Source organism: Penicillium oxalicum, chromosome V (assembly GCF_001723175.1).
Source record: "Penicillium oxalicum strain HP7-1 chromosome V, whole genome shotgun sequence".
NCBI classification, from domain to species: Eukaryota; Fungi; Ascomycota; class Eurotiomycetes; order Eurotiales; family Aspergillaceae; genus Penicillium; species Penicillium oxalicum.
In genome coordinates, this window is record NC_064654.1 from 551358 (window position 1) to 574768 (window position 23411).

At 50.3% G+C, this 23411-nt stretch overlaps 9 protein-coding genes and 1 non-coding gene across 10 annotated transcripts; 5 read left to right on the forward strand and 5 right to left on the reverse strand.

Annotated features, from left to right (window-relative positions):
* Positions 1-1348: 1348 nt before the first annotated feature.
* On the forward strand, positions 1349-4586 carry POX_e06322 (uncharacterized protein; the record flags this gene model as incomplete). Its single annotated transcript, XM_050115145.1, has 3 exons — positions 1349-2284; positions 2344-2441; positions 2582-4586. The coding sequence occupies 3 exons, from the start codon at positions 1349-1351 to the stop codon at positions 4584-4586; spliced, it is 3039 nt and encodes a 1012-aa protein (XP_049967605.1).
* Positions 4587-6002: 1416 nt separating this feature from the next.
* On the forward strand, positions 6003-7384 carry POX_e06323 (GDP-mannose transporter; the record flags this gene model as incomplete). Its single annotated transcript, XM_050115146.1, has 4 exons — positions 6003-6251; positions 6327-6414; positions 6511-6882; positions 6942-7384. 4 exons carry the CDS (start codon positions 6003-6005, stop codon positions 7382-7384), a joined length of 1152 nt encoding a protein of 383 aa, XP_049967606.1.
* A 1055-nt stretch (positions 7385-8439) lies between these two features.
* Positions 8440-10251, forward strand: POX_e06324 (uncharacterized protein; the record flags this gene model as incomplete). The annotated part of the gene is made up of 3 exons (XM_050115147.1): positions 8440-8704; positions 9135-9413; positions 9473-10251. The coding sequence occupies 3 exons, from the start codon at positions 8440-8442 to the stop codon at positions 10249-10251; spliced, it is 1323 nt and encodes a 440-aa protein (XP_049967607.1).
* Positions 10252-10435: 184 nt separating this feature from the next.
* On the reverse strand, positions 10436-11781 carry POX_e06325 (Protein fyv10; the record flags this gene model as incomplete). Its single annotated transcript, XM_050115148.1, has 4 exons — positions 10436-10768; positions 10847-11041; positions 11113-11652; positions 11728-11781. 4 exons carry the CDS (start codon positions 11779-11781, stop codon positions 10436-10438), a joined length of 1122 nt encoding a protein of 373 aa, XP_049967608.1.
* Positions 11782-12524: 743 nt separating this feature from the next.
* Positions 12525-12656, forward strand: POX_tR114. Its single transcript has one exon. It is a non-coding gene; the product is annotated as a tRNA-Ser (tRNA).
* A 651-nt stretch (positions 12657-13307) lies between these two features.
* On the reverse strand, positions 13308-15020 carry POX_e06326 (H/ACA ribonucleoprotein complex subunit CBF5; the record flags this gene model as incomplete). Its single annotated transcript, XM_050115149.1, has 4 exons — positions 13308-13867; positions 13944-14575; positions 14667-14823; positions 14912-15020. 4 exons carry the CDS (start codon positions 15018-15020, stop codon positions 13308-13310), a joined length of 1458 nt encoding a protein of 485 aa, XP_049967609.1.
* A 917-nt stretch (positions 15021-15937) lies between these two features.
* POX_e06327 (uncharacterized protein) lies at positions 15938-17298 on the reverse strand (the record flags this gene model as incomplete). The annotated part of the gene is made up of 4 exons (XM_050115150.1): positions 15938-16344; positions 16433-16475; positions 16922-17201; positions 17264-17298. 4 exons carry the CDS (start codon positions 17296-17298, stop codon positions 15938-15940), a joined length of 765 nt encoding a protein of 254 aa, XP_049967610.1.
* Positions 17299-18158: 860 nt separating this feature from the next.
* Positions 18159-19002, reverse strand: POX_e06328 (uncharacterized protein; the record flags this gene model as incomplete). The annotated part of the gene is made up of 3 exons (XM_050115151.1): positions 18159-18544; positions 18625-18815; positions 18893-19002. The coding sequence occupies 3 exons, from the start codon at positions 19000-19002 to the stop codon at positions 18159-18161; spliced, it is 687 nt and encodes a 228-aa protein (XP_049967611.1).
* A 591-nt stretch (positions 19003-19593) lies between these two features.
* POX_e06329 (uncharacterized protein) lies at positions 19594-20660 on the forward strand (the record flags this gene model as incomplete). The annotated part of the gene is made up of 2 exons (XM_050115152.1): positions 19594-19653; positions 19773-20660. 2 exons carry the CDS (start codon positions 19594-19596, stop codon positions 20658-20660), a joined length of 948 nt encoding a protein of 315 aa, XP_049967612.1.
* Positions 20661-21600: 940 nt separating this feature from the next.
* Positions 21601-23273, reverse strand: POX_e06330 (Eukaryotic peptide chain release factor subunit 1; the record flags this gene model as incomplete). Its single annotated transcript, XM_050115153.1, has 4 exons — positions 21601-22362; positions 22500-22871; positions 23005-23054; positions 23147-23273. 4 exons carry the CDS (start codon positions 23271-23273, stop codon positions 21601-21603), a joined length of 1311 nt encoding a protein of 436 aa, XP_049967613.1.
* Between the last annotated feature and the right edge of the window lie 138 nt (positions 23274-23411).

The window sequence follows — 23411 nt, forward strand, 5'->3', positions numbered from 1 at the left end:
ATTTTTCAGGTCTTGATGGTGATAGTAATATTAGGGGGATGGTGTTTCCCCTTTTGGGAGAGTTGATTTGGACAAGTTGGATGGAGATGGTAGGGGGGTTTTTTTTGGAATCCTCTTGAAGAAAAGGGAGGATCAATTTGTGCAATTGATGGCACGATGGAAGATGGGATCTTCTCAACTGTGAGATAGAAGGGTGATAGTTTGGAAAGAGAAGAGGAGAAGCTGGAGGTGATGAGCATAGAAAGTTTCGAAATTCAACCGAAAAAAAAGGATAAATTGAATTTCCTTTGAGGAGAGGGACGGGAGCGGCCTGTCCGCCGAGGGGCACGAGGTTATTGGGGCTCCACTTGGAAGCTCAGACGTTCCTCCGGGTGTATAGTTTCGGGACTGGGCATTTGGGGTGTACAATCAGGTTGTCGATTTCTTTTTGAATGTTTCTCAAGTTCTCAAGTAGCGGTTCAAATTCATAGACTTGCGGTGTGGGCAAGAAGACACAATCGGTGCAATATGGGATTATCACAGCGCGCTAGTACTATGGCAATGTGGAAAGCTGGGCGTTGCAGCAAACATCGTGTATCCAAGGTCTTTTGTTTCTCGATTATAGTAACATTGAGACAGGAATGAGATATACGGAGACTGGAGATGACCGGGACAATACTCCTGCCCAAATAAGACGTCACCTGATGTGTCGAGAAGGTCGAATCGTAGATATCATATCTACTCATCTGTAGTCGTTTGCGCCTCCTGCATTTGTCAACTCCCTGTTCATTGTGGGCTCATTCATCAAGTAGACAAGGTTTCTCTAGCAGCGAATCAGCCGCTTTGGCAAAATGAACATTTATGCTTCTCCCTCGTGCACTCTGACCGTCTTGATGCGCCTCGGCAGGAAACTCCCATTATTCTCACATCAGTCGAATGCTCTCGCAATCTATCGACCCAGTTAAGGGTTCATCGCCACCCTGGTGAAAAAGCTGACCTATTTCGACTGGTCAGATCCTCATTCTCGATATCTCGCTTGGGTTTTCGAGCTGCATCAGTGCCCGTGTCTCGGTCACGTAATTCGTGTCGGGATTGGATTCAACATGTAACGGATAAGAATGGGGGCCAAGATCCAGGATATCTTCTGCCCGTGATCCTGCATATTTCACCCCGCATTTCGCTCGGACTTCGTCGAACGACCAACAAGAAGTAGCGAACGGTGATTATCTATCTAATTAATACTCCTGAGGAGGGAGAAAGAAAAGGCCTTTCTGCGGGTACCCGCATCACTGAAACGCCATCATCGACTTTTCCTCATCGCAAAAGAGAGCTCAGAGGGCGGGGAACCTGCAGTCTCGATTCAGCCAGCATGGCCGAAGTCGTGGCCGCAGTAGCTGTGATCTCCTCCTTTGTACAGCTGGTGGACTCTTCTGCCAAACTTGCCAGCCACATCCATGAGTACATCCGCCAGACCGAAAGTGCTCCGAAAAACTTATGCCGAATTTACGACCTCTTGCCGGTCTTTATCGAGGCGTTGAAATGGATAGAGGATCCCGTGGTGCTGAGCGACCTCGATCCGGGAACACAATCTACCATGAGACAGCTGATCGACAGAAGATCCTCACAATTGACCGGACTGGAGGCTATGGTGACCAAACTGATGCCCGGACGGTCTGACTCGAAGCGCAGAAGAGTGTACAAGGCATTTCTCAGCACAAAGGACGAGCGGAATCTGGAAAAAATCAGTTGCGACATCAAAGACGACATTCACATGCTGATTTCTTTGTCGAATCTTATTGTATCGGTCCAGAATTCAAGGATCAGCAGCGAGTCACCCAAGTCGTCCAAATTAATATCATTACCGACAATCAACACAAGTGTGGAGAAAGGAGGCACTCAAAGTCTGGACATTGCCAACATGTCACCGCGAACAAGATTCAGATCTTTCGCTGGGCAAGACAATCGGGACCAAAGACGGGAATACTCCTACTTTTTCGGTCTCGCCAAGTTAGGCCTCATGTACGCTTTTCAGGCCAAGCTGGAAATCTCATGGGGTCGTCCTACTTTCTCCATCACGCCCAGTCTGTCATTGCAGCCTCTTGTCAAGCGCACATCACCTGGGGCTGTGATATTTTACCGCTTCTTACATACTGGTGATGATAACAAGCTGTCCTCCCTTCAGTTCATGTCCAACAAGTTGGCAAAACAGGCCTTGTCAGAATCATGTCTCGTCTTATCTCGAAATTTGATGAGCAAGAAGCTGTCGCCATGGGATATCTTTCCTAGTGGCCTGACGTTGCTGGAAGTCGGTGGAGATCATTATCAGAAATGCGGTCATCACACAGCTATTGACACTTTCCTTAGGAAATTCTGCACACGTCATCCATGTACGCCCCGGAAATATGCGTCGAGTTTATGAAGGTGTTGTGCGACTTTGGTGCCCATGAGAGGGTGAGCAAACCGTAAGTCATCCTTCCGCCGTATAATGCGTTTTATGGGTGTAGATGCTAAATATGGAGCTCGAAACTAAAGGCTTTTGAAGATAGTGGCCATGTGGAGATTTTCACCCAATGGAGAGGGAATCCACTTGCGTCTGCTTCAGATGCTGCTCGGTGCAGGATACGATTGCTCAGCTGACGGGTTCTATCACGCCGCGCCAAACGAAACATGTATATCTGGAGCATATCTTGGGTATTTCAAAAACCACAGATGTGATCACTTCCTTCTTGATTTTCAACGAATATGTTCTCACAACTGTTATGGTAAGCTCTGGTCAGTTGATAGAGAGATTACGAGAGGCTCGTTTCGCTTACCCTTTCGATCCAGGGGTTTGGGGCCAAACACCTCTGACGGACAGCATTCTTTGCGAGTCGAAAGAACAAATTCTCCATATTGCCGATTGTTCCAGCTCGCTCGCTGGCCAGAACTTCCTCGGTCAAACAGCCGCGCACTTTGCTGTTCTCAGACCAGATATTCTTTCGAAACTACTGCAAGCATACCCGGCTTTTGTCTCCCTACTGCACATCCCCGACATCAGCGGTTACTACCCGTTAGATTATGCCGCAGCATACAAGCTGACAGACTCACTCTCCATCATACTCGAAGCCGCGCCCAACGCTCCGGGAGCACTTTGCCTAGAGTATGCTGCAATTAACGAATGTACTGAATCAATACGGCTCCTTCTCAACAACAAAAGACTTTTAGGGCTCGGCAGGAATCTCAATCCCCAGCAGTATGTTTCGAATCTGAATTTCCTACTTCATTGCAAGGAGATGAACACAATTCGCCAAACATTCGACTTTCTTCGTGCGCAACGAGACTCCAATGATAGCTGGCTGAAAAAGGAAGTGTGTTCTCTCACGGCACATTTTACTGGGGGGTCCTCCTTGTCGCCCTCGTGTGAACCGGAGCTTCTCAGGCTGATGTTTGAGAATGGCTTGGATAAGCATATGCTATTTGAGGACTACAGTCATTGGGGTCATGGCACATTGTTGAATCATGCTCCGGGCTCTGAATGGATAGATTGCCTCATGGAAAACGAGTTCGCTCTTATCAACCATCGTGACAGCCTTGGAAGGACGGCACTCATTACTTTCGCGTCTCATGGTTATGCGGACCGGGCTCTCACTCTGATGGATCACGGCTGCGATCTGAATAGCCAGGACAATGAAGGGAAAACAGCCATTTACATCTTGATCGGCAAACTCGGACCCGAGTACCGGCATCGTTATTCTGCTCGGGATCCTTATCAGCGAAACCCTTTTTACTTTGGAGGAATTGCGTATTATCTTACATTCGCTGCCTGTCTTCTTCATCAGGGAGCCGATGTTTCTATCCGTGATCACTGTTTTTGCTTTTGTGTCCCCGATGGATGTTCTCCACTCCTCCAGCTTCTTGGGAGGGAAGCATCACGACCCTTTGAAAAGGCGGCGTGTGCTCTTTGGGTCCTCGAGCTGCTGATGATGATCGATGAGCTTCAAGGGTCTACCGTGGCGCATCAAAGTGTAGACGACATGGTGCGTCTCGACGAGTTTCAGTCACTGGACATGACTCACGTCTGTTGTCGTTGGTCGCATGGGTTTAAGGGGAGACATTGGAAAAGCGCGAATGAGATCGAACAAGACATCGACGAAATCGTCGACGAGGAACGAGAATTCGGAGTGCTGCTCGACGAGACAATGAGTGGAATGCCCTTCTCACAGCACCGTGACTCTGTCCAGGAAAGATGGCTTGCCTTGCTCCCAAATTTTGGAGCCCGTAAGATTCTCTTTCCCGGATCAACAGAAGAGGGCTGGTTTCGATATGATGCGAGTCCGATGCAGAACACCACAACGGCCCCGGAAAAAGTGACACTGCCACTTGAGGAGAGAAAAACTGGTGATCTCGAGGTCGATGAAGATCGTGACATTTTCTGGAGATATTATGGATCCACCGTGGGCGATCATGAGACAATAGAAGACGTGAGCCACTTGTACTCCGATTGGGTGGAGTGGGTTTATCATAACCCCGGGAAGTACAAATATCCCTTGCCCTTGGACAAGGAGTGGTATGAGAAGAGACGATACTGGGCTGCTCGGCAGGCTGAGGTTTTGAGTGCTCTACCTTGATAAGCTGAGGTCTTGTCGCATCTTGGAAAGCTTTTTCTTGCTGTCTTGCTGCCTTGACAAAATGCAACAATTGATTTCAGGAGATTCACTGTACGTGGGCTAGATTGTTTGTGTCTCTTTTTCTCTCGCTGTTTGTGTAGATTTGTAAGAGAGTTTGCCCTCTCTAGGTATTTGCCATCAGGCCCAGCTGCGATGCTATGTTTGCCTGTCATCTGCGATCATGTGATAGCCAGCCAAGAGGGTTTTTCTCTATTCTGTCGTCTGCATATTCTCCCTCTTTCGTTTTCCTCTGTGCGTCTGTCTTGCCTCCTCGCAGACCACTACTAACAACAAAGATCGTTCCTCTCTCTCTTTTCCTTTCCTGCGTAGTCAATTTATGTGTAGTATGTATACCCACACTTCGATATTTGTGCGAGACTGTGTACTTTGTTCCCTTTGCTTTGGGTATAGTTGTACTTTTAGTCTCGGCGCTCGGGTCTCTCGCATACTAGACAGTGAGGGACAGGAGCAACCCAATATTCAATAAACTAGTTAAGCAAGCTCATCTATGTCTAAAGTTCAACCAAGCTCATTTCCCATTTGGAAGATGAGAGGCTTCCTGCTCCATATACATCTATATTGGATATACTGGTCTTTTGGTATACTGGCTGGCTGTGGTAGCTTGTTCGATTCAATAAATGAGATAGGTGCACTCTGGAAAGACTCAATTACAATCAAGATTCCCCTGTCAGTATCACCCGTGATCGAGAATTGCATCAGTGTTGATGCGCCAATGAGACATAGAAAGTTGTACCTTTTCTTCCTTATCCTAGCGAGTCGTCTTTGCCGATACCAATCTTTGTGCTGAATTTGAAGCCTTACACGGCTTCGAATGGAGGAAGAGAAGAAGATTGAGAGTATCGTTGCATATGATGAGCCCTTACACCGGTCTCGATGATGAAGCAGTCTTCTCACACACATTGTTCCTTATTTTTGGTATCAAAGACTTTGTGTCCTACCCGGGACTTTATCTGAGCAGTCAAAGCTTTCCTCAAGAATTCCAGTCTTCAAGCTGATTGAAGGAGCAAGCGGTACACTAACATGTCTTGATTATGGCAGCCTTGTTCCTTAGGTGTCAATTGTCGAGTCTGCTGACTCATCATGGTAGGGCCTCCCGCTGAGGTAAGCAGGCTGGATCCGGCCAGAAGATTATTTGCTCCCCTTGAAATGAAAGCCTCCCCTTTGCGCGTCGTGTACATCCCGCCGTGTCAGCTTCTCCCGATTTTTGTCGGCACTCATTTTTGCTGAGCTTGCGCTTGCTTTTCAGGGCTCACTGTCCCGTGTCTGAGTGTGTGTGCCATTTCCACTGGCTATATCCCTTTGTCCAAACCAGCCGAACGTCTCCCGACCGACTCTCTCTCAGATAAGTCCGCCAAGATGGTTGATGATAAGAAGAACAACGACTACTCCATCGAGATGGACAAACTCGATCAGGGCAACAAGGCCTTTGAGGCTGCGCCGCCTCCATTGAATCGGGCTACGAGCTCTCCGCCTTCATCTATATCCAACAATCCTGCTCTTCCGGTGCTGGCATACTGCGGTTCCTCCATTCTGATGACCGTGATGAACAAGTATGTTCTGTCGGGCCTGGACTTTAACCTCAACTTTTTGCTGCTTATGGTTCAGGTATGTGGTGGCAGTATCTTTCTTTGGCAGACAGTCATCCCATTGAGATTGTTTATTGACAAGCGCAATTTTTAGTCCGTAGTTTGTATCCTCGCAATCCAAACATGCAAGTCGATGGGCTTGATCACCTATCGTGATTTCAGCTCCGACGAGGCCCGGAAATGTATGCTTGTCTTTTTTTTTTTTTTTTCAAAAATTGCATCGTGCTCCCAGCGCCCTCGAACCCTAGCTAACATGTGGTTTTATTTTCTTTTTCCAGGGTTCCCCATTACCCTCCTGCTCATCGGCATGATCTATACTGGCTCCAAGGCTCTCCAGTTCCTCTCCATTCCCGTCTACACCATCTTCAAGAACTTGACCATCATTCTGATCGCCTATGGTGAGGTTCTGTGGTTTGGCGGCTCTGTCTCCAACATGGCCCTCTTCTCTTTCGGCCTGATGGTTCTGAGCTCCATCATTGCCGGTTGGGCTGACATCAAGCACGCCGTTGAGAGCAGTGGTGATACCAGCAGCAAGGTCTCCACCCTCAATGCAGGCTACGTGTGGATGATGATCAACTGCCTGTGCACCTCGTCCTACATGCTCTGCATGCGCAAGCGCATCAAGTTGACCAATTTCAAGGACTTTGACAGTACGTTTCTGCACTGATCTGCGCCCTTTTGCGTACCAAAAAGACTAACACAGTGACAGCCATGTTCTATAACAACTTGCTCTCCATTCCCGTCCTGATTGTGGCCACTTTCCTGGTCGAGGACTGGTCTGCTGCAAACCTGGCCCGCAACTTCCCCGAAGCCAACCGCAACGGGATCTTCTTCGCCATGTTCATCACCGGTGTCTCCTCCGTCTTCATCTCCTACACCTCCGCCTGGTGCGTGCGGGTCACTTCCTCCACCACCTATTCCATGGTTGGCGCCTTGAACAAGCTTCCCATTGCCGTGTCTGGTCTCATCTTCTTCGATGCCCCCGTGACCTTCCCCAGTGTCTCTGCCATCGTTGTGGGCTTTATCTCCGGTATCGTGTATGCTGTCGCCAAGATCAAGCAGAATGCCAGGCCCAAGACTGGCCTTCTTCCTACCGCCAACCCTCTGGTCAGCGCCAGCAGCCAAAGCATGCGTGACTCGCTGCGCTCTTAAGAGTCAGGGGAGTTCTTCTCCATCAGAAAAAGTTCTCCCTATACCACAAGGCGTATCAAACCAGATATGACCGTCTTCTTTTTTACACCGCCAGTGGTCGCTCTGGCTCTGTTTTTTCCCCGAGCGAGTATCGTGCGTCCGAAAGCAAAACCATCGTGCATCTTAGGGCTTTTCGACGACCAAGAATCGCCCACTTCATCCCTCTCTCTTTCTTGGTTCTTGCATATGTATGATTGATGTCTCATTGTGCCCCTCCATGGTTCCCGAGTTGTTTGCGGGCTGAAGAGTCGACTTTGTGCTTTATCTTTGGTGTTGGTGGATTTGCCTTTTTTTCACTTCTTCCGCGTCCCTTTTTAATATCTTTTACCGGAAGACAAGTACTGGCACATGAAGGCAGGCCGTCGGTCTTGAACACTGTATGCATTATCGTAATTTGGGCATGTCTTTTTTTTTTGAGGGGCCAGGTATAGCCTGATACGGTCTCTGTTCAGTTCCTTGTATATAGCCATGCCATGTTGGAATAGATTGCGTCGTTTGATATACTTGGGGTTGTACCGGAGTGACTGAGAACCACAGCCTAGAGCCAGTCTATCTTAGACTGTTTCAAAGTGATGATCAGGGCTAAATCACCGCACTCGAATGCTTAACAATTTGGCATCTACCTTCCTCCTTGTCTTCAATCTCAAATCCATGTTCCCTTAATAACCATTTTTCAACTACCACTCGTCGCATTCCAGTCCATTTCCACTCCAAAAAGAAGCGCCGGAACTTTGATCGGCCGAGTGGAGCGCGGACCAGCCCCAAATTTCAACCCTCCGTCCGCCAAACTCCCAAATACTCCCCCATTTCTCCTCAAGTTTCTTAGTATGATATCATATCGTGGATTGTCTTGAATCCTTTTATTTATTGACTTTTTCTTTCTTTCTTTCTCCCCTCTCATCAAAAACCGGGCCTCAATTCAGACGTAAGCTCGGCGGTGATTGACCCCCAAGATTCAACATCGAATCCAGACCAATTTGGTGAACCCCCCCCCCCCCCCTCTCCACTACGCTACTATGCCGCGCAAGAAGCAAAAAAGTGGTCCTTCACCACGTACCAACACCACTACCGGGACTGCGCATCGCGCTGGTGGTGGTAGTGCGGCCAAAAGTGGCTCTGTGCCGGGAGGACATCAGATGAAGACCAAGGCATCCGTATCGACCTCAACCAAGCTTGGGAATGGAGGTGCAGGTGGTGGGCAAAAGAAGCAGTCGTTGCAGACGAATCAGAGGCCGATAGTGCCGTTTTTAAAGGAAGATCGGATTTTGTTGGTTGGTGAAGGTGAGTTTTTGTTCTTTTTTTTCGTTTCTTTTTTTATGTGTGTTTGAGATGAAGGGTGGGTTTTCTCTTTTTTTTTTCTCCATTCGATAATTTTATGTTATGGCTGGGGTTGGACAGACTTGGTTCCGGTGATGAAGGGAGTCGTTTTGTCTTGTCGCTCTTCATGCCAGGAGAATGGAGAAAGAGGGGGAAAAATGAAGTATGATTCATGATGGAAATGTCGAGAGTGTGTTGGTGTGGATTTGACCTGCTCTCCATCTTGCTGGAGGCAGCGCGAGAGGAACAAAAATTTCATGAGATCCATCTCCATGCATTCCTTCGTGCTCCGTCCCTCTCTGTTTTTTTTTTTTTTGTTTTCTTCTATTCCGTTGTGCTTCCATGTTCGATAGCATGAGATTCAACGACAAGCTAACACAAATCCAACTATCAGGAGACTTCTCCTTTGCCCGCTCCCTGGCAAAGCAATACAAATGTCGCAAGCTATGCGCGACATGCTACGACTCCAAAGAAACGCTCTTTAGCAAATATCCCCAAGCTGAACAGCATATTCAGGAGATTTTGGACTCTGCAACGTCCAAGTCGAAAAAGACAGATCAAGAGAATGCACACGATGAGAAGGACCAGCAAACCTCGTCTCAGTCTCAGTCTCAGACTCAGTCCTCGTCGACTCAAAAACCAGCACCCAAAGTTCTCTTCTCCGTCGATGCCCGTAAATTGGGCACCCCCGCCGGCGGGGCAAGGAGATTCGCAACGGGTATCCTCGCAAAGAACGCAAGATTCCAGCGTGGAAACTTGCTCAGCAGGCGCAGGCGCAAGCGCAAGCGCAAGCCCGGGCCCAGTCTAGTGGTTCTGCTGCGTACGAATTGCGAATGTCATTAAGTGGTGGTGGCGGTGGTGGGGGGGGAGGACCCTGGGATGTGATCTGTTTCAATTTCCCACATGTGGGCGGACTCTCGACGGATGTGAATCGTCAAGTTCGTGCGAATCAAGAACTTCTTGTGTCGTTCTTCCAGGCATGTGTCCCGCTTCTTTCGAAGGCGCCGCCGCCGGTGGATGAAGATGACGAAGAAGAAGAGTGGGGGGAGGACGAGGAAGACGAGGAAGAGGACGATTCCGAATCATTCGACTTCGAGAACAAGGAGACCTCTGGCAAAGGGATGCGCACTGGACCAGGTCAAATCCTGGTTTCTTTGTTCGAGGGCGAGCCCTACACGCTCTGGAACATCAAAGATTTGGCGCGACATGCGGGACTGCAGGTGGTGACGAGCTTCAAATTCCCGTGGACAGAGTACGAGGGCTACTCGCATGCGAGAACGCTGGGGAAGTGGAAGGGAAAGATGGGTGGGAGGGTGTGGTGGCGTGGAGAGGATCGGTTGGCGAGGATGTATGTCTTTGAAGTGAGACAGGAGGAATCTCAAGGAAGAAGAGTAAGAAGAGAGGTCGAGATGGCGATAGGAGTAGGAGTGATGGTGAGGAATTTTCAAAATCTATACGCATTGAGTGGAAAGGGGTCTCCCCCACAGATGAGAATGGTAGAAAGATTGTAGAAAATGATGATGGGATATTGATATTATTGACGATGAGACTCCAAACTCCCAGCTTGAGAAATGAATGAGTCCCCTTCCCCCACGCCCACGCTACATGATATAAACCTTCTTCATCTCACTTTCGTCAAAGACATCGCCAGTCGTGGGATCCTTGACTTTGCCCGACTCAGACCCGGTGTTCTTGCTAATCGTCAAGAGTCTCTTTGCCGTAGATGCGGCCATTGGGGAGTACGATCGGATCACTCTCCACATAGCTCTTGGAATGATGCGCATACGGCATTCTCCGCGCCAGCTCATTCAACTCGGTCGAGCAGATGGGACAGACAGAGGTCGTCGTGGACTGCGAGTTGGAGCTGGAGGATGTGTAGGCGGAGTGACACAGTGGAGTCTTGAGCGCCGAGAGACCGCCAGAGAGGGCAATGTGGAGGAGTGGCTGTGATGGCAGAGAAAGTAATTCGTGATGAGTTTGAATAAACAGATCCGCCAGGAACTTCCATCGATCCGGTGAAAAGAAAGTCTAAGGTCGACGCATTAGCCAAAGGCCGCAAAGGGAGCTGACGAGTTCAGAATTCCTGGGTATAGGATATCTTTCTACCTTGTAAGGTTCCGCTCTTGTGTCTTGGGCAAAGACCAGCATGCCCGCTGCCCGCTCAATTTGCTTGCTATCTGGTTCGGAATTGGGGACGAGGTATTTTCTCGCATGGTTGATTGCCTCGATCTTCTTCATTGGGTCCTCCGTTCGGACCAATTCAATGTATTGTTGCAGCCGAAGTTCAAATTCAAGATTATGCTATCAGCCTCTCGTCAGTACGGTACTTTCAATGACCTTTTGTCCCCAGCTCCCTGTCCTGCCACACATACCTGACTCTTCTTCAAAGCCGCCTTGTTTTCCCCGCACCACTGCAATGCCTCCTTGGTATCGCCCCGCTGCAAGCTCTCCACAATGCGCTGGCACTGCGTGAACACATCCAGATCCACCAAATCCTCAATATCTCGCTCTTGGGCCAATTGTCTGGCACTTTCCGAGTATCCCGACCGGAGCAGATGGTCCACCAATAACCGATCGAGTCGCACACGCGACCATTGATCATACTTGACATCTGCCAAGCTGGGGATCTGATACAGGGCCTCAAGATGCTGAATTCGTTTCTTTGACTGATTCTGGATCCTCTTCTCTTCCTCTTGGAGACTGAGCATCTTCCGCTTCAGTCCTTGCATGCGGGAGATCATTGCATCTAGAGCGGCCAAGGTCTGGTCGGGGGTCTGCGTGTTGGAGAGCGAGGCATTTGCTGCCTCTTTCAGGGCGGGAAGAACATATTCCTTTTCTCGTTCTACTGCTCGCTGTACAGCTTTGAAGTTGCGTCGAGCTAGTTCGTGTGGAAGGCGGAGGAGGGGTTGATCCTGATAGAGAGAGAGAGGGACGGAATGCCAAATTAGCTGGGTGACGTCGATGCTGCGGAGACGAGTTGCTCATACCAGAATGAGATGGCTCTCTGGGTTCAGTTTGATGGAGGTCAGCTCAGCTGCCATGGTGGATTGATGTGAGGGACTAAGAATGGCGGGAAAGCATAGGGAGCTCAGTGAATGACTCGGTTCTGAGATCGAGATTGAAGAGGTTCTGGAGATCGTTAAATCGGGGGTTTACAGATGCGGAGATACGGATAACGTTCGGGTCACGAGATCGTTAAAGACTTGGCTGGGATCAGGTCGCATGGACGCAAAAGTCGAGATTCGCATTCACCTGTCTCTGCAGAAGGACTAGCGGTAAGAAATAGTCTCATTTTTCTGTGCTGTGTTTTTTCTGATTGAGGTCTGCGTGGTCGTCAATCATACACTGGAGGGCTCGCATGCCCAGAACAGGCCGGAAGCTTTGACACGCAAAGTGTGGAATGTGTTGACGTACGACTGCACGAGGAGACCCACATTGGCAATGGTCATCGCGATCCATGCTTCTCACGTCTCCTTGACTAGAATCACTAAAATCTGCATTTCAACAAGTATGCACAACGTAGACAAAAAGTGTGTTTGAGCTCAGATCCCTCTCAAAGTCCACTCAAAAGATATCACTTCTGTCCACCCTCAGCACATAGACCGACGGCTGCATAATACAGGCACAGGTACAGGTACATAACTCACCTACCATACTGTACTTTCTGCAAATCCCTGATTTTTGATACAGCTCGACCATATTCATTGACAATCAAATCTTTGCTCCTAATTGAGAAGATCCCTGACTGTGTCATATAGCCAGAAAATGACCCACCCCTTGACATGTCAGTTTGGCCGAGTGGTCTAAGGCGCTTGACTTGAACCTCCCGATCGCATGATCAGGGCAATGGGATCCCCATCGCATGTTTGGGCATCAAGTCCCTTCGGGGGCACAGGTTCGAACCCTGTAGCTGACGTTGCTTTTTGCCCTTTTGAGGTTAATCTTCCCTGAACAAGGGTGGCAAGGCGGATAATTTGGTGTTTTCCGAGAGAAAGAGACAAAGAGGGGTCACAGATGGATGGACAAAACTAACTAGGGCGCAAAGATGGGGGAGAGTAGACAAGAATGGGAAAGTGAAATGAGCAGATTCCTCCATGATGATGAGGATGAAGCACATAGATTACTGCTGTTGTAATTCAACTGAATGCTCGCATAGGCAACTTTGATAAGCAGACTTGTTCTCTTGTCTCGAATCCGGCACTGAGGGTGTGCGCAGATGGCAATCAATGTGATCGTGGACAACGCCCCTTCCCATGTCCATTGCATCCACGAGACAACGAGGGACAGCCGAGTCAACAGAATTGCCGTTCATGGGAGTGTGTTGAGAGGTTACGAGTACCCATGGGTGAGCTTCAATGGGTTGGCGATCGGGATGCATCACGACCACGGCCGTTTACCATCGGAAAAACAGGCTATAGAATGAAATAAAACATCATTGAAAAGCAACTGTAACTCTTCAAACCAACAGATTCCCTTTTGACCCAAGACTCCAGTGAAAAGAAAAAGCAGAAAATATGATACAGGAAACAGACCATGCACAAGAGAGATTTGGTCTTCCTGAGAACATCTAGTCGCTATCATCGCTGTCCTCGGCCTGCTTGGACTTTCGGCGCTCCTTCTTTTCCTTCTTCTCCTTCTTCTTGCGCTTGCGCTCGGCCTTCTCCTCGGCAGTCTCGCCATCGTGACGCTTGCGCTTCTTCTTGTCATCGTCACCATCCTCCTCGGCATCCTCGGCCTCGGGAGACTCGGCCTCCTCAGTGGCGGCGGGCACAGGAACCACGGTGGTGGTGGTGGTAGCCACCACAGCGGCGGGCTGCTCACCATCCTCCAGAGGAGCGTTGAAGTCCTTGTACTCGCTCTTCCACTTGGCGGGGGTGGCCTCGTTGACACGGCCGTACTTGTCGAGCTTGCCGGCAGACTTCAGCTTCTTCTTCTCCAGAGCAGTAGGGCCCAGGCCCCAGCGGCGGGGGTAGAGGTCACGCTCCATGATGCAGCGCTTGACCTTGGCAACAACACCGTGGTCGCAGGTGGTGAGCTCGACGGTGGACATCTGGGCAATACCAATGGCAATGGCCTCACCCTTGGTGGTCATCAGGACGACCTCCTCGTTGACCTCAATGCCGGATTCTGGAAACGCAAAATGGTCAGTCTTCTCCTCATAGATCACCGAGACCGGGAGCAGGAGCGAACAACACAAACATACCGAAACGCAAAAGACCGGGAATCATGAGCTTGGCACCGTAGCAGACGGCATTGACAGCGCTGTCCTTGACGACAATACGCTTGTAGGTGGTGAGCAGACTCTCCAGAGGCTTGATAACGCGGCGCAGATAGCTCTCATCACGCTGGTTGTCGTAGACCCACTGGGCATCCAGAACGTCGTGAAGAGTAACCATGCCACTCTCCTCGCTCATGGCACCACTGCGAACACGGCGCAGCTCCTGCATGTGGGCACCAACACCGAGCAGAAGACCCAGGTGGACACAGAGGGTACGGATGTAGGTACCAGCCTCACAGCTGACCCAGAAGACACCAAGGTGGCGCTCGTTGTCGAACTCGTAAAGCTTGCTCTCGTGGATGGTACGGATACGGAGCTGACGCTTGACGGCCGAAATCAAAGGGGGACGCTGGAACAGCGCACCGGTGAGAGTCTCGAGGGCGCGACGGAACTGGGCCTCGCCACCGGGAATCTTGTCGTGCAGACGGATAACACAGACATACTCCTTACCAGCACCCTGCTGGGACTTGACCAGGCGGGTGGCACGGTCAATGCAGACGATCAAACAGCCAGTGACCTTGGGATCGAGAGTACCGCTGTGACCAGTCTTGTCGGCTCTAGAGTCAAAAAAAGAAGGCAATGGTTAGAATTGTTCGTGCGAGTTGGCCCGATTGGAGCGGATTGGAAGTGTCCAGGGAGATGAATTACCTGAGGATGCGCTTCATCCACGCGACAACCTCATGGGAAGAGGGGTTGGAAGGCTTGTCCAGGTTGATCACGCCAGAGCTGATGTAGGACTTCAGGTCACGCTTCAGGGGAGAAGCACCGGCAGGGATGGGGGTGAAGTGACCGGTGCGGACGAGCACTAAACGCGATTCGAGATCAATTAGCCCATCGTCAACGACCTACAGGATTTTCACCAACCCCGGAGAGAAAAGAAGTTCTTCACGCACGCTTCTCGTAGTTCTTCAACAGAAGAGGCCAGTCCTCACTGGAAGAGGATGGCGTAAGCGCCTGGGGCTTAATGGTGTAGTCCACCTCCATGTTGTTGACGGCGGCCATTCTGGTGGTTAGTATGCTATTGAAGTTCCAAAATTTGTTCGACGAGAACGAAATTTTGCGAGTGCGGCAGCTCGAGTTCCCGATTGGGTTAGCGCCCGTGGTAAGTCAGGTGACTCGAGCATGACTGTGACTGGCAAACCTTTCTCAAGCCACGGGCGATATGATTGGATGACCTCCCAGCTTGAGAAATCCATCTACTTGTATTCCAGCGATCGACTTGCCAACTTGATAATCCAGGCAGAAGACACTGGGATTAGCTTGATATACTGACAATCTCACCGATATGTCAGTGTGTTTGAATAAATACTCCCTCTATCACTAGTAATTTCAGTGGAGTCTGATTCCATTGCCCCTCTATCCTTTTGAAGCAACATTGCCACACCGCCGTCCCTGCGTTTAGGCTATATTTCCAGTCCTTCTGGTCTGGAGGAAGGAGAAATCAGCGCCAACTAAGACAGGTTCTATGATAGATGTACAATTCGAGGCTAGTTACGGTCTCCAGCTGCAGCACGGATAGCTGAGGGAGCCTGCTAAACGACATATTTCTTTCCTGTCTGGAGAACACTCCCCTAATACTTGCAGTGTTTAAATGCTCTCATCAAGAACGTTTCGCCACCAGATCACACGAGAAATGGGGTAACATACGGGAGACATTTGAAAATTGGCGGATCAATTTCTCTCAAATTGAATCTAGGAATCAGTTTACGCTATGCAATTGAATACTGAAGACGAGTGTTTTGTAATGATACATCATGGGGGGGGGGGGGGGTGTCAACATGACTGCAGAATCTGAGCCATTCATCTTATGATAGGTGCAGAGTTCATGCTGTAAGTGGACAACACAATCTTCGGGGGCAAAATTGCAAAGATTCGTTCCATGTGACGAAGTTTCTACTAACTGTGGCATTGCGTAGAGGTCACCCGAGTCTTCGTCCGGAGCCCCAGCTACCCCAGCGCGAGCCAGCGTTGAAGCCAGAAGTACGGCCTTGCGAGACGGACGAGGGGGGTGCCTGGTAGGCCGTGCCGTAGCCACGAGAGCCAACATTTGGAGTGTGCTTGTAAAAGAAGCGCTGAACGAAGAGTGGCGTGGAAATGAAGTTCCTGCCACCTCCGTATGTCGGGTAGATGCGAGTAAGGAAGTCGTAAAGATGGGCGGCAAGGATACCGGTACACTCGAGAAGGACTCCGGGCCATCCGCCACGAATCAAGGTGAAACACAGCATCGTCGCGGGCAAGTACATGACGGGAATGGTGATCACGAAGAATGTGACTTTAGTACCGCGCTTCTCTTGGGCATAGGTCCAAATAAGAGCCATGATCAAAGCTAGGCAAGCGAAACTCAGTGTCTGCTCTATCGCACCGCATATTGTTGCTACCCGGAGCATGAGTAAACAGGGGGGAAAAAGGCTTACCGGGGAGGAAGGAGACGAATCCAAAATACAAGCCTGCCGTGAGCTTTATCAATGTCAGCACCTGCACCATGCAATGTCTACCAGAAGGAAAAGATCGTGTGGAAGGCGGATCATGTTGTTCTGAGTTGGATTGATTTCTCGGGATTGAATGATAAATAGGTTGATATAGGACACGAATTGACAGATGATTATGTAGAATGTAGGGCACCTTAACCACCGTTCGCGAATAAGGATCGCGACAGCTATCTCAGAGGCAGTCCCACCACGCCCACACCGCATGCAGTACCTTTTTGAATTTTGCGAATGCGGTACTGCACGGGATGCAGGGGTATTCTTCCTCACTTCCAGGAACCGCTTCAGCTAGAAAAAGGCTGGGCGGGCAGATATGCGAGGTGACAGGGGGCAAAGGATGCGGGCAAGAAGAAACGGGCAGAGAGAAAAAGTGATGACTCTACTGTAGCTGGCATGTCGCCGAGCAAGTCAACTTACCTGGATGACAATGCTTACGAAGAGGACGTAGATGAAGAAATCTCCAGGCCTGGGGAAGCGAACCGACTCGAGCTCAAGGGCACTGCTGTAGCGCCATAGATTGTACAGGTCGAAGAGACACTGCAGATCTGGGCCAGTGAGACAGAAGCCGCTGGCGATCCGCCAAAGCTCTGGAGGGAACTTCAAAAAGATCCTTTTGGGAAGATAGACGATCCGTCCACCTCCTAGCACCTGGCCGTAGACCAACACAGACTCAATGAGGGTTGCCGCAGTGAGTGTCCTGAGCGGACACGTTAGCTGAGGCGTCCAATCGTGCCACAGGCGCGAGAACGACAAGCGTACCTGGCCACGGGAGGTGCGCTCCAGAAGAAATCCATCCTGGCCAATGGGGAGTATGGTGTTTCTGGTGTTTTGGTTAAAAGTAGCTTGAATCAAAGCTCATGTCATTATACCCAAGGGCTATGAGTTTTCATCAAGAAGTTCGATGAAGAGGAGAAAAGAAAAATCGTGAGGTGTGGAAATGAGAAGAAATAAAACGTGTGCACATCCGCTACGGCAGTGGGTTTATCCGGCCCCCGTGATTTCTTGGCGCGGCTCTGCGATGCTCACGACATCCCGAAGTTTGATTGGGTAAGAAGGTGAAGCAGCTCCCACCAGTTCATTCTGTAGCAAAACCCGGTTCTTTTTGACCACTCGTGAATAGGATATGTTTGTCGTAGTGATTCTGACAGAAATTGGTTCGGTCCGGAATTTTGAGTCAATTTCTATAAAGAGGACATGTTCAACACCATTACCGACCAATCGCAAGCGAGACATATTTGAGAATGTTTGAGATTAGTGATATGGAAGCTTGCGCTCGCCACCAAAAATGGCCCGCTCATGACACGAGCTGACCAGAACTCCCATTGGGGGTAAAATAGACAGCATAATGATCCTCTAGACCCAGGCAGTCATGAGCTATCCTGCGCAGATATCGCATCTAGGAGGACCTGTATATTCCCAACTCAACCCTGCAGATTCCTGCTTTCTTCAGCCAGTTCCTGATCGTGACGATTATTTATTGAACGTTACCTTGTCTGTCAACCCTCCTTGTCGGCAAGGACGCTACGTGGCAGACTCGAGCTCCAGTCAAGTATCTTGATTGAGTAGTTTGTACATGTACCTCCTATATCTTACGGACAGATATCGGCAAGATGCAAACATCCTTGTCACAAAAGTAAGAAGTTGATGGAAGCTTTTAGATTGCATCTTGTGCATTGCTACTCTTCACTGAGGCCCGTACAGCGAGACTACCCCCAGGCCCCTCAATCCAAACATCCCAAGTCCCACTAAGTTTCGGCTTTGCGCAAACTGTCATGGCTTCGTCTACGAAGAGAGGCGCAAGATTTTTGTAGTCGATACTCTCTACCCGTAGCCCCAGATCCTTGAAATGGCGCCCAAGAACGCTTAAGAGAAGCGTCAAGGTCAGTGGCCCATGGACTAAAAGATCACGATACCCTTCTTCCTTTTGCGTGTATTGCCGATCCAGATGGATTGAATGCGCATTGAAAGTGAGCGCTGAGAAACGGAAAAGAAGGGATTTGTTGGGGAGGATTGAATGACGAAACGTCGCATCCGATGGAGCTGTAGATTTCATAGCGAAAACATATCGTCAGCCCATTGGAATCAAGAACAAACAAAAATCGAGATAGGTGCCGACATACCTTTCACAAAACGACCAGGTGCATCAAACAACGACTGATCCGCCTCAAGCTCAGTCGTGCTCTTTGTGCGCATGAAAATTAAATCCCGATTCTCAATGACCGATGCCTCACCCGCGAGAGCCTCGTCCTCAGCCCATATTCGATCCCGAGTCAATTGCTGATCTTCACCCTCGGCGACCGCGCCTACGCGCCTTTCAATCCTCACAATCACTTTTTCATCGCCCTCGCGCCCCTTTACGGTGACATTGCGAATGGATTCAATGCATACAGCTCGTTGTCCATCCAGAAGGAGACTCGGACCAGGAAATCGCAGATTCCCACCTGCCCAAAGGCGTCGATGAAACGGGTCGCCTGGCGTGTGGAGAATGTCTGTACCATCCGGCAATAGTTGCGACAGGGTCACTTGCGGAGGGAAGTAGATCAGGTGGTGGCCGACGGGAAGGAGTGATGGGTTTGTGATGGAAGGAAGAGTCGTATCTATTGGTGTGTTTGTACTCTTGGTTGTCGGTAAGAGATCACATATTGAGAGATTGAGTAAATGCGAGGGCTGTGGGTGCAAATAATCGTAGAATAGCGGGATTCTGCGAGAGGTCAAGTCATGCTGCAAGCGCTCCGCAAGTACCGAGTGATTGCGACAGGAATTGCGCAGACACTGTGTCGTCGCTCCACGTCGGGAATATAGACTTCGAATGGAACTCAACCTCATCTGCACTTATTTATAGAACAAGACAAGTCCGATGGACTTGCAATGTGCGGAGAGATGAACTTTACTTCTCCCATGCGACATGCGACATGCGATCAAACCCGCCGGTAAAGCATCGAGTTTGCCTTGTTTGTTGTCGATATGCCCGCATGAGGTGTACGCCCCTCACCGCTTGAACCATGCGCTGCTTGCCCTGTTGTATGTACTCGGATCAATTGCTTGAAACTTGAAGGATCATTGAGTCTCGTAAATTTCTGATTCTCACGATGTCAAACAATCGCCTGAAAGTGGTCTTCCTTGGCCCACTGGCCTCGTTCTCCCATCAGGTATGGAAAAGAGCCATATTCAGACATACCCCCGCGTAACAATTTATTGATCTACCCCACACCTCAACTCGGAGGTCAGCACTAGCTCTATCTAACATCTGGCCGTTCGTATCTTACAGGCCGCAGCGGAATCATTTAAAAACACCGATGCAGAATTGATCCCTCATGTGTCCTTCGCCGACGCATTTTCGGCCGTTCAAGACCAAACCGCCGACTTCGCAGTCATCCCCTTCGAAAACTCCACCAATGGCTCCGTCGTGCAAACACTGGACCTCCTCGCCGACCGCACCTCTCTGTATACAGACGTCAAAGTCTGTGGTGAATACTATCTCACCGTGCATCACTGTCTGCTCGTCCGCAAGGGCACATACCCCTCTGGCTGGTCCGGCTACGACGGCTCCATCACCAAACTATACACGCACCCGCAGGCATGGGGCCAATGTGAAAACGTCCTGTCGACTCACTTCAAAGGCATCGAGAGACAAGATGTCTCATCTACATCCAAAGCCGCGGAGATCGTTGCAAAGGAGACGGGTGAGAAGGCCGGGGCCATAGCGAGCAAATTCGCGGCCGAACATCACGGCCTCGACATATTGATGGAGAACATTGAGGATCGCGCCGACAACACAACGCGTTTCTTGATTCTGCGCAACACTCGCGTGGAGAGAACAGGTTCCTTGGCCTTTGAGAAACGGTCTCCCATGGATTCGACGGGCATTACGAACAAGACGTTGATCTCGTTTGCGGTGGATCATGCCTCCCCGGGTGCGTTGGCAAATGCATTGCTGATATTCAAGGCGCATGGGCTGAACTTGACGAGTATTAACACGCGGCCGAGCTTGAAACGCGCGTGGCAGTATGTCTTCTTCGTGGAGTGTGGACAGGCCCCCTCGAAGGAGAATAAGGAAGCTGTTCTTCAGGTGTTGGATGATTTGCGTCGTGCGACGGAGTCTTGCAGAGACTGGGGAACATGGAAGGATCAGCTCTGTGTGCGCGCTGCCTCCTAGTAGACGGCCAGTATTGGTCTTTCACCCCCGGGTCACTGAGTGTTGATTCAAAAACAAGAACAAAAAAACAAAGTAGATACCTATTCTCCTCATGTCGGTACAGACGGGGGAAAAGGCGTTTTCACCCAGACTTTGACTGGATTTCAGAATTATTTGGCGTGATGGAAGTACCATCGTCGAGGTTTTGAGTCCCATTGAAATATACATCTCCATGGTTTTTGTGACAAATCCGAGTACCCCGAGGACCCATTCGGAGCTATGTGGGCGAGTCCGGCTCTAGTGTCGAGCCTATCTACAGTTTACTCCTAGCCCTACGATCATGGACGTGGCTCATATTATCCACCTCCATGCCATCGGGCAGCAGCGCAGCGAGATCGTGAATTTTGATTTTCCTTCTTCCAGACTTAAAAAAGAGCGAACATGAAAGCAACAGAAGCGATGGACTGGATCGTCTCAGGGGTCAATCCAGGTCACCGATAAAACAAATGGACCGCAGCAAGACAACCGCCGCTCGCGCTATTTTTGAACCCTGCTCTTGTCGCACGGCGCGCTTATGCGCAGTACACAGCGGGCGCAATAGGCAATAGACGGTTGCAGAGAATTGCATCCAATCAATCAAATTGCAATTTACACCTCAAGATCGTCTCAGACACTGAGGTCACCTCAGTGAGCATGTAATGGAGCTTGGATGACCCTAGTAGGAGGAAGACCAAGACGGTTAGTGGTTTTGGTACCGGGAAAGCGAGACGACAAACAGGGGGAATCGCTTACCTCTGGGCAACTTCACAGGGCTTGGAACAAGGTTCTTGACGGGATCCTTCACGGATACCAGGGTTCTAGTCTTGGAGTCGCTTGCGTGATCCACGGGGCGAGCCGTCAGAAGCCTCGCCTCGGGAGCTTCTGGCCGTTCATCCTCGCTCTCTGCGAGGGTGCCGAGACGTCAATCATCGTAGAACTCATCATCGTCGCTGTAGTCGGCAAGTTGTTCAAAGTTGACCTTGTAGCGAAGGATGGCGCCGATACCACCAAAGCCCTTCACGAACTGGTTACCCTCGCTGGATCGGTCGGACACGAACTCCAGCTCGGCACCAAAGTCTTTGTAGGCCTCGGCCAACCACTCCAAGAAGGAACCCGAGTCCACGACTTCCATCTCGGAGCCAGTCTCCTTGTCCTGGAAAAGCTCGCGGTTGCTCTCCTGCGCCTTGGTAGTGTGCAGAACCACCTCCGAGCCGTTGGAATCCTTCAAGACCCAACGGGTGACATCCAGGTTCTCGAACACGATCAGAGTCTCAGCGGCACCGAGCTCCAGAGCCTTCAAAGTATCATCCACACCGTAGCAGATCTTGCCCGTGTCCTGAGAGATCTCCTCAAAGTACTTGCCGATCAGCTTCTTCTCCTGGATGAACTTGACACTGCTCAAGGTCTCAGCGGCCAACTCAATCGCCTGATTGAAACCGTTCTCTCCACCGTACGAAACGTCGACAACCTTGATGACCTTGGCCTGCAGGCGCTGGTCGAACATGTCGGATTGGTTGAGGTCGTTCTTGAAATCAGCGGAACCGGCCAGAACGATACCCGCGACATTCACCTTGTCGTTGGTGATGTAGTTTTGAACAGCCAATTCAGCGATCTTGCGCACGTAGTTGTGACGCTTTTCTTCACGCAGACGCGCGAAACGCAGGGCAGACTGACCACCACGACCCTGTAGACAAACAAAGAAACACGAGTCAGCGGTTTGCAGCCACGAGACCGATAGATTGATTCGTGCGAGGGTCGATGGGAAGGAGTGTTGCCTCTCGTCGGCTGACAAGAAAATGTCCGAGGTTTGAGGAAACTTACGTGCTTCTTGGGAAGATCGACAGACAGACGCTGCAGAATCTCGCGAGTGTTACCACTCAGAGTACCAAAGAGCGCACCGTTACCGTCCATGATGATGAAACCGAACTTCTGGTCCGACTCGAGCAACTCGCTCAGAGCTTCTGTGTGGAACTTGTTGTCACAAAGGTAGAGCGAGGTGTTGATGGGCTTGAACGGTTCGAAGTCAATGTTAATCTTGCGCTCCTTGCCTTCTTGGGTGATAATTTCACCACAGTAGACAACCAGACCATTGGGTGGAACCTTGTTGTACAACTTCAGACGCTGCTGGGTGGAGGTGATGGCGGACAAGACGGAAAGACGGTTCACACGGGACTTGATGTTGGAGGCAGTACCCTATTGAGCCACGTTAGCCTCGCGCGCAAGTGAGGATTCGCCATGCCCGTCCAGTGGTATGGGGGCACAGGCGATCTGGAGAAAATGGTTCCTCGGGAGAAATCGCTTGCATGTCAAGACCAGGACGACGTACGTATTCTTCAGCCAACATCTTTGCCGCGCGAGAGATTTGATCCTTGGGAGCTACAGAGGGGTGGGTTAGTCGGGGCTTGAGTTCATAGGTCCCTTGAAGGGATATCTGTATTCAAGAGAGTTTCGGCAACGGTAGCACCTACGGATGATGAGCGAGATCATGGAGGTACCATTTCCGCGAGCGGATTCCAGGCGCTTGATCAACTTCTTGACCTTCCAGATCTCAATGTTCTTCTCCGCTTCACCCTGCCCTTGATCCTTGGAACTCATGGTGGGCGAGGCTTTGGTTGAATTGGGGGGAAAAGGCGATTGAGTATGGTCCGAGGCCCTGCCTATTGACGCCTAACCGGGGAGCACGATTCGAAGAGACCCGAGGAAAGACAGGTCACAGTCCCTACACTCTGTTCG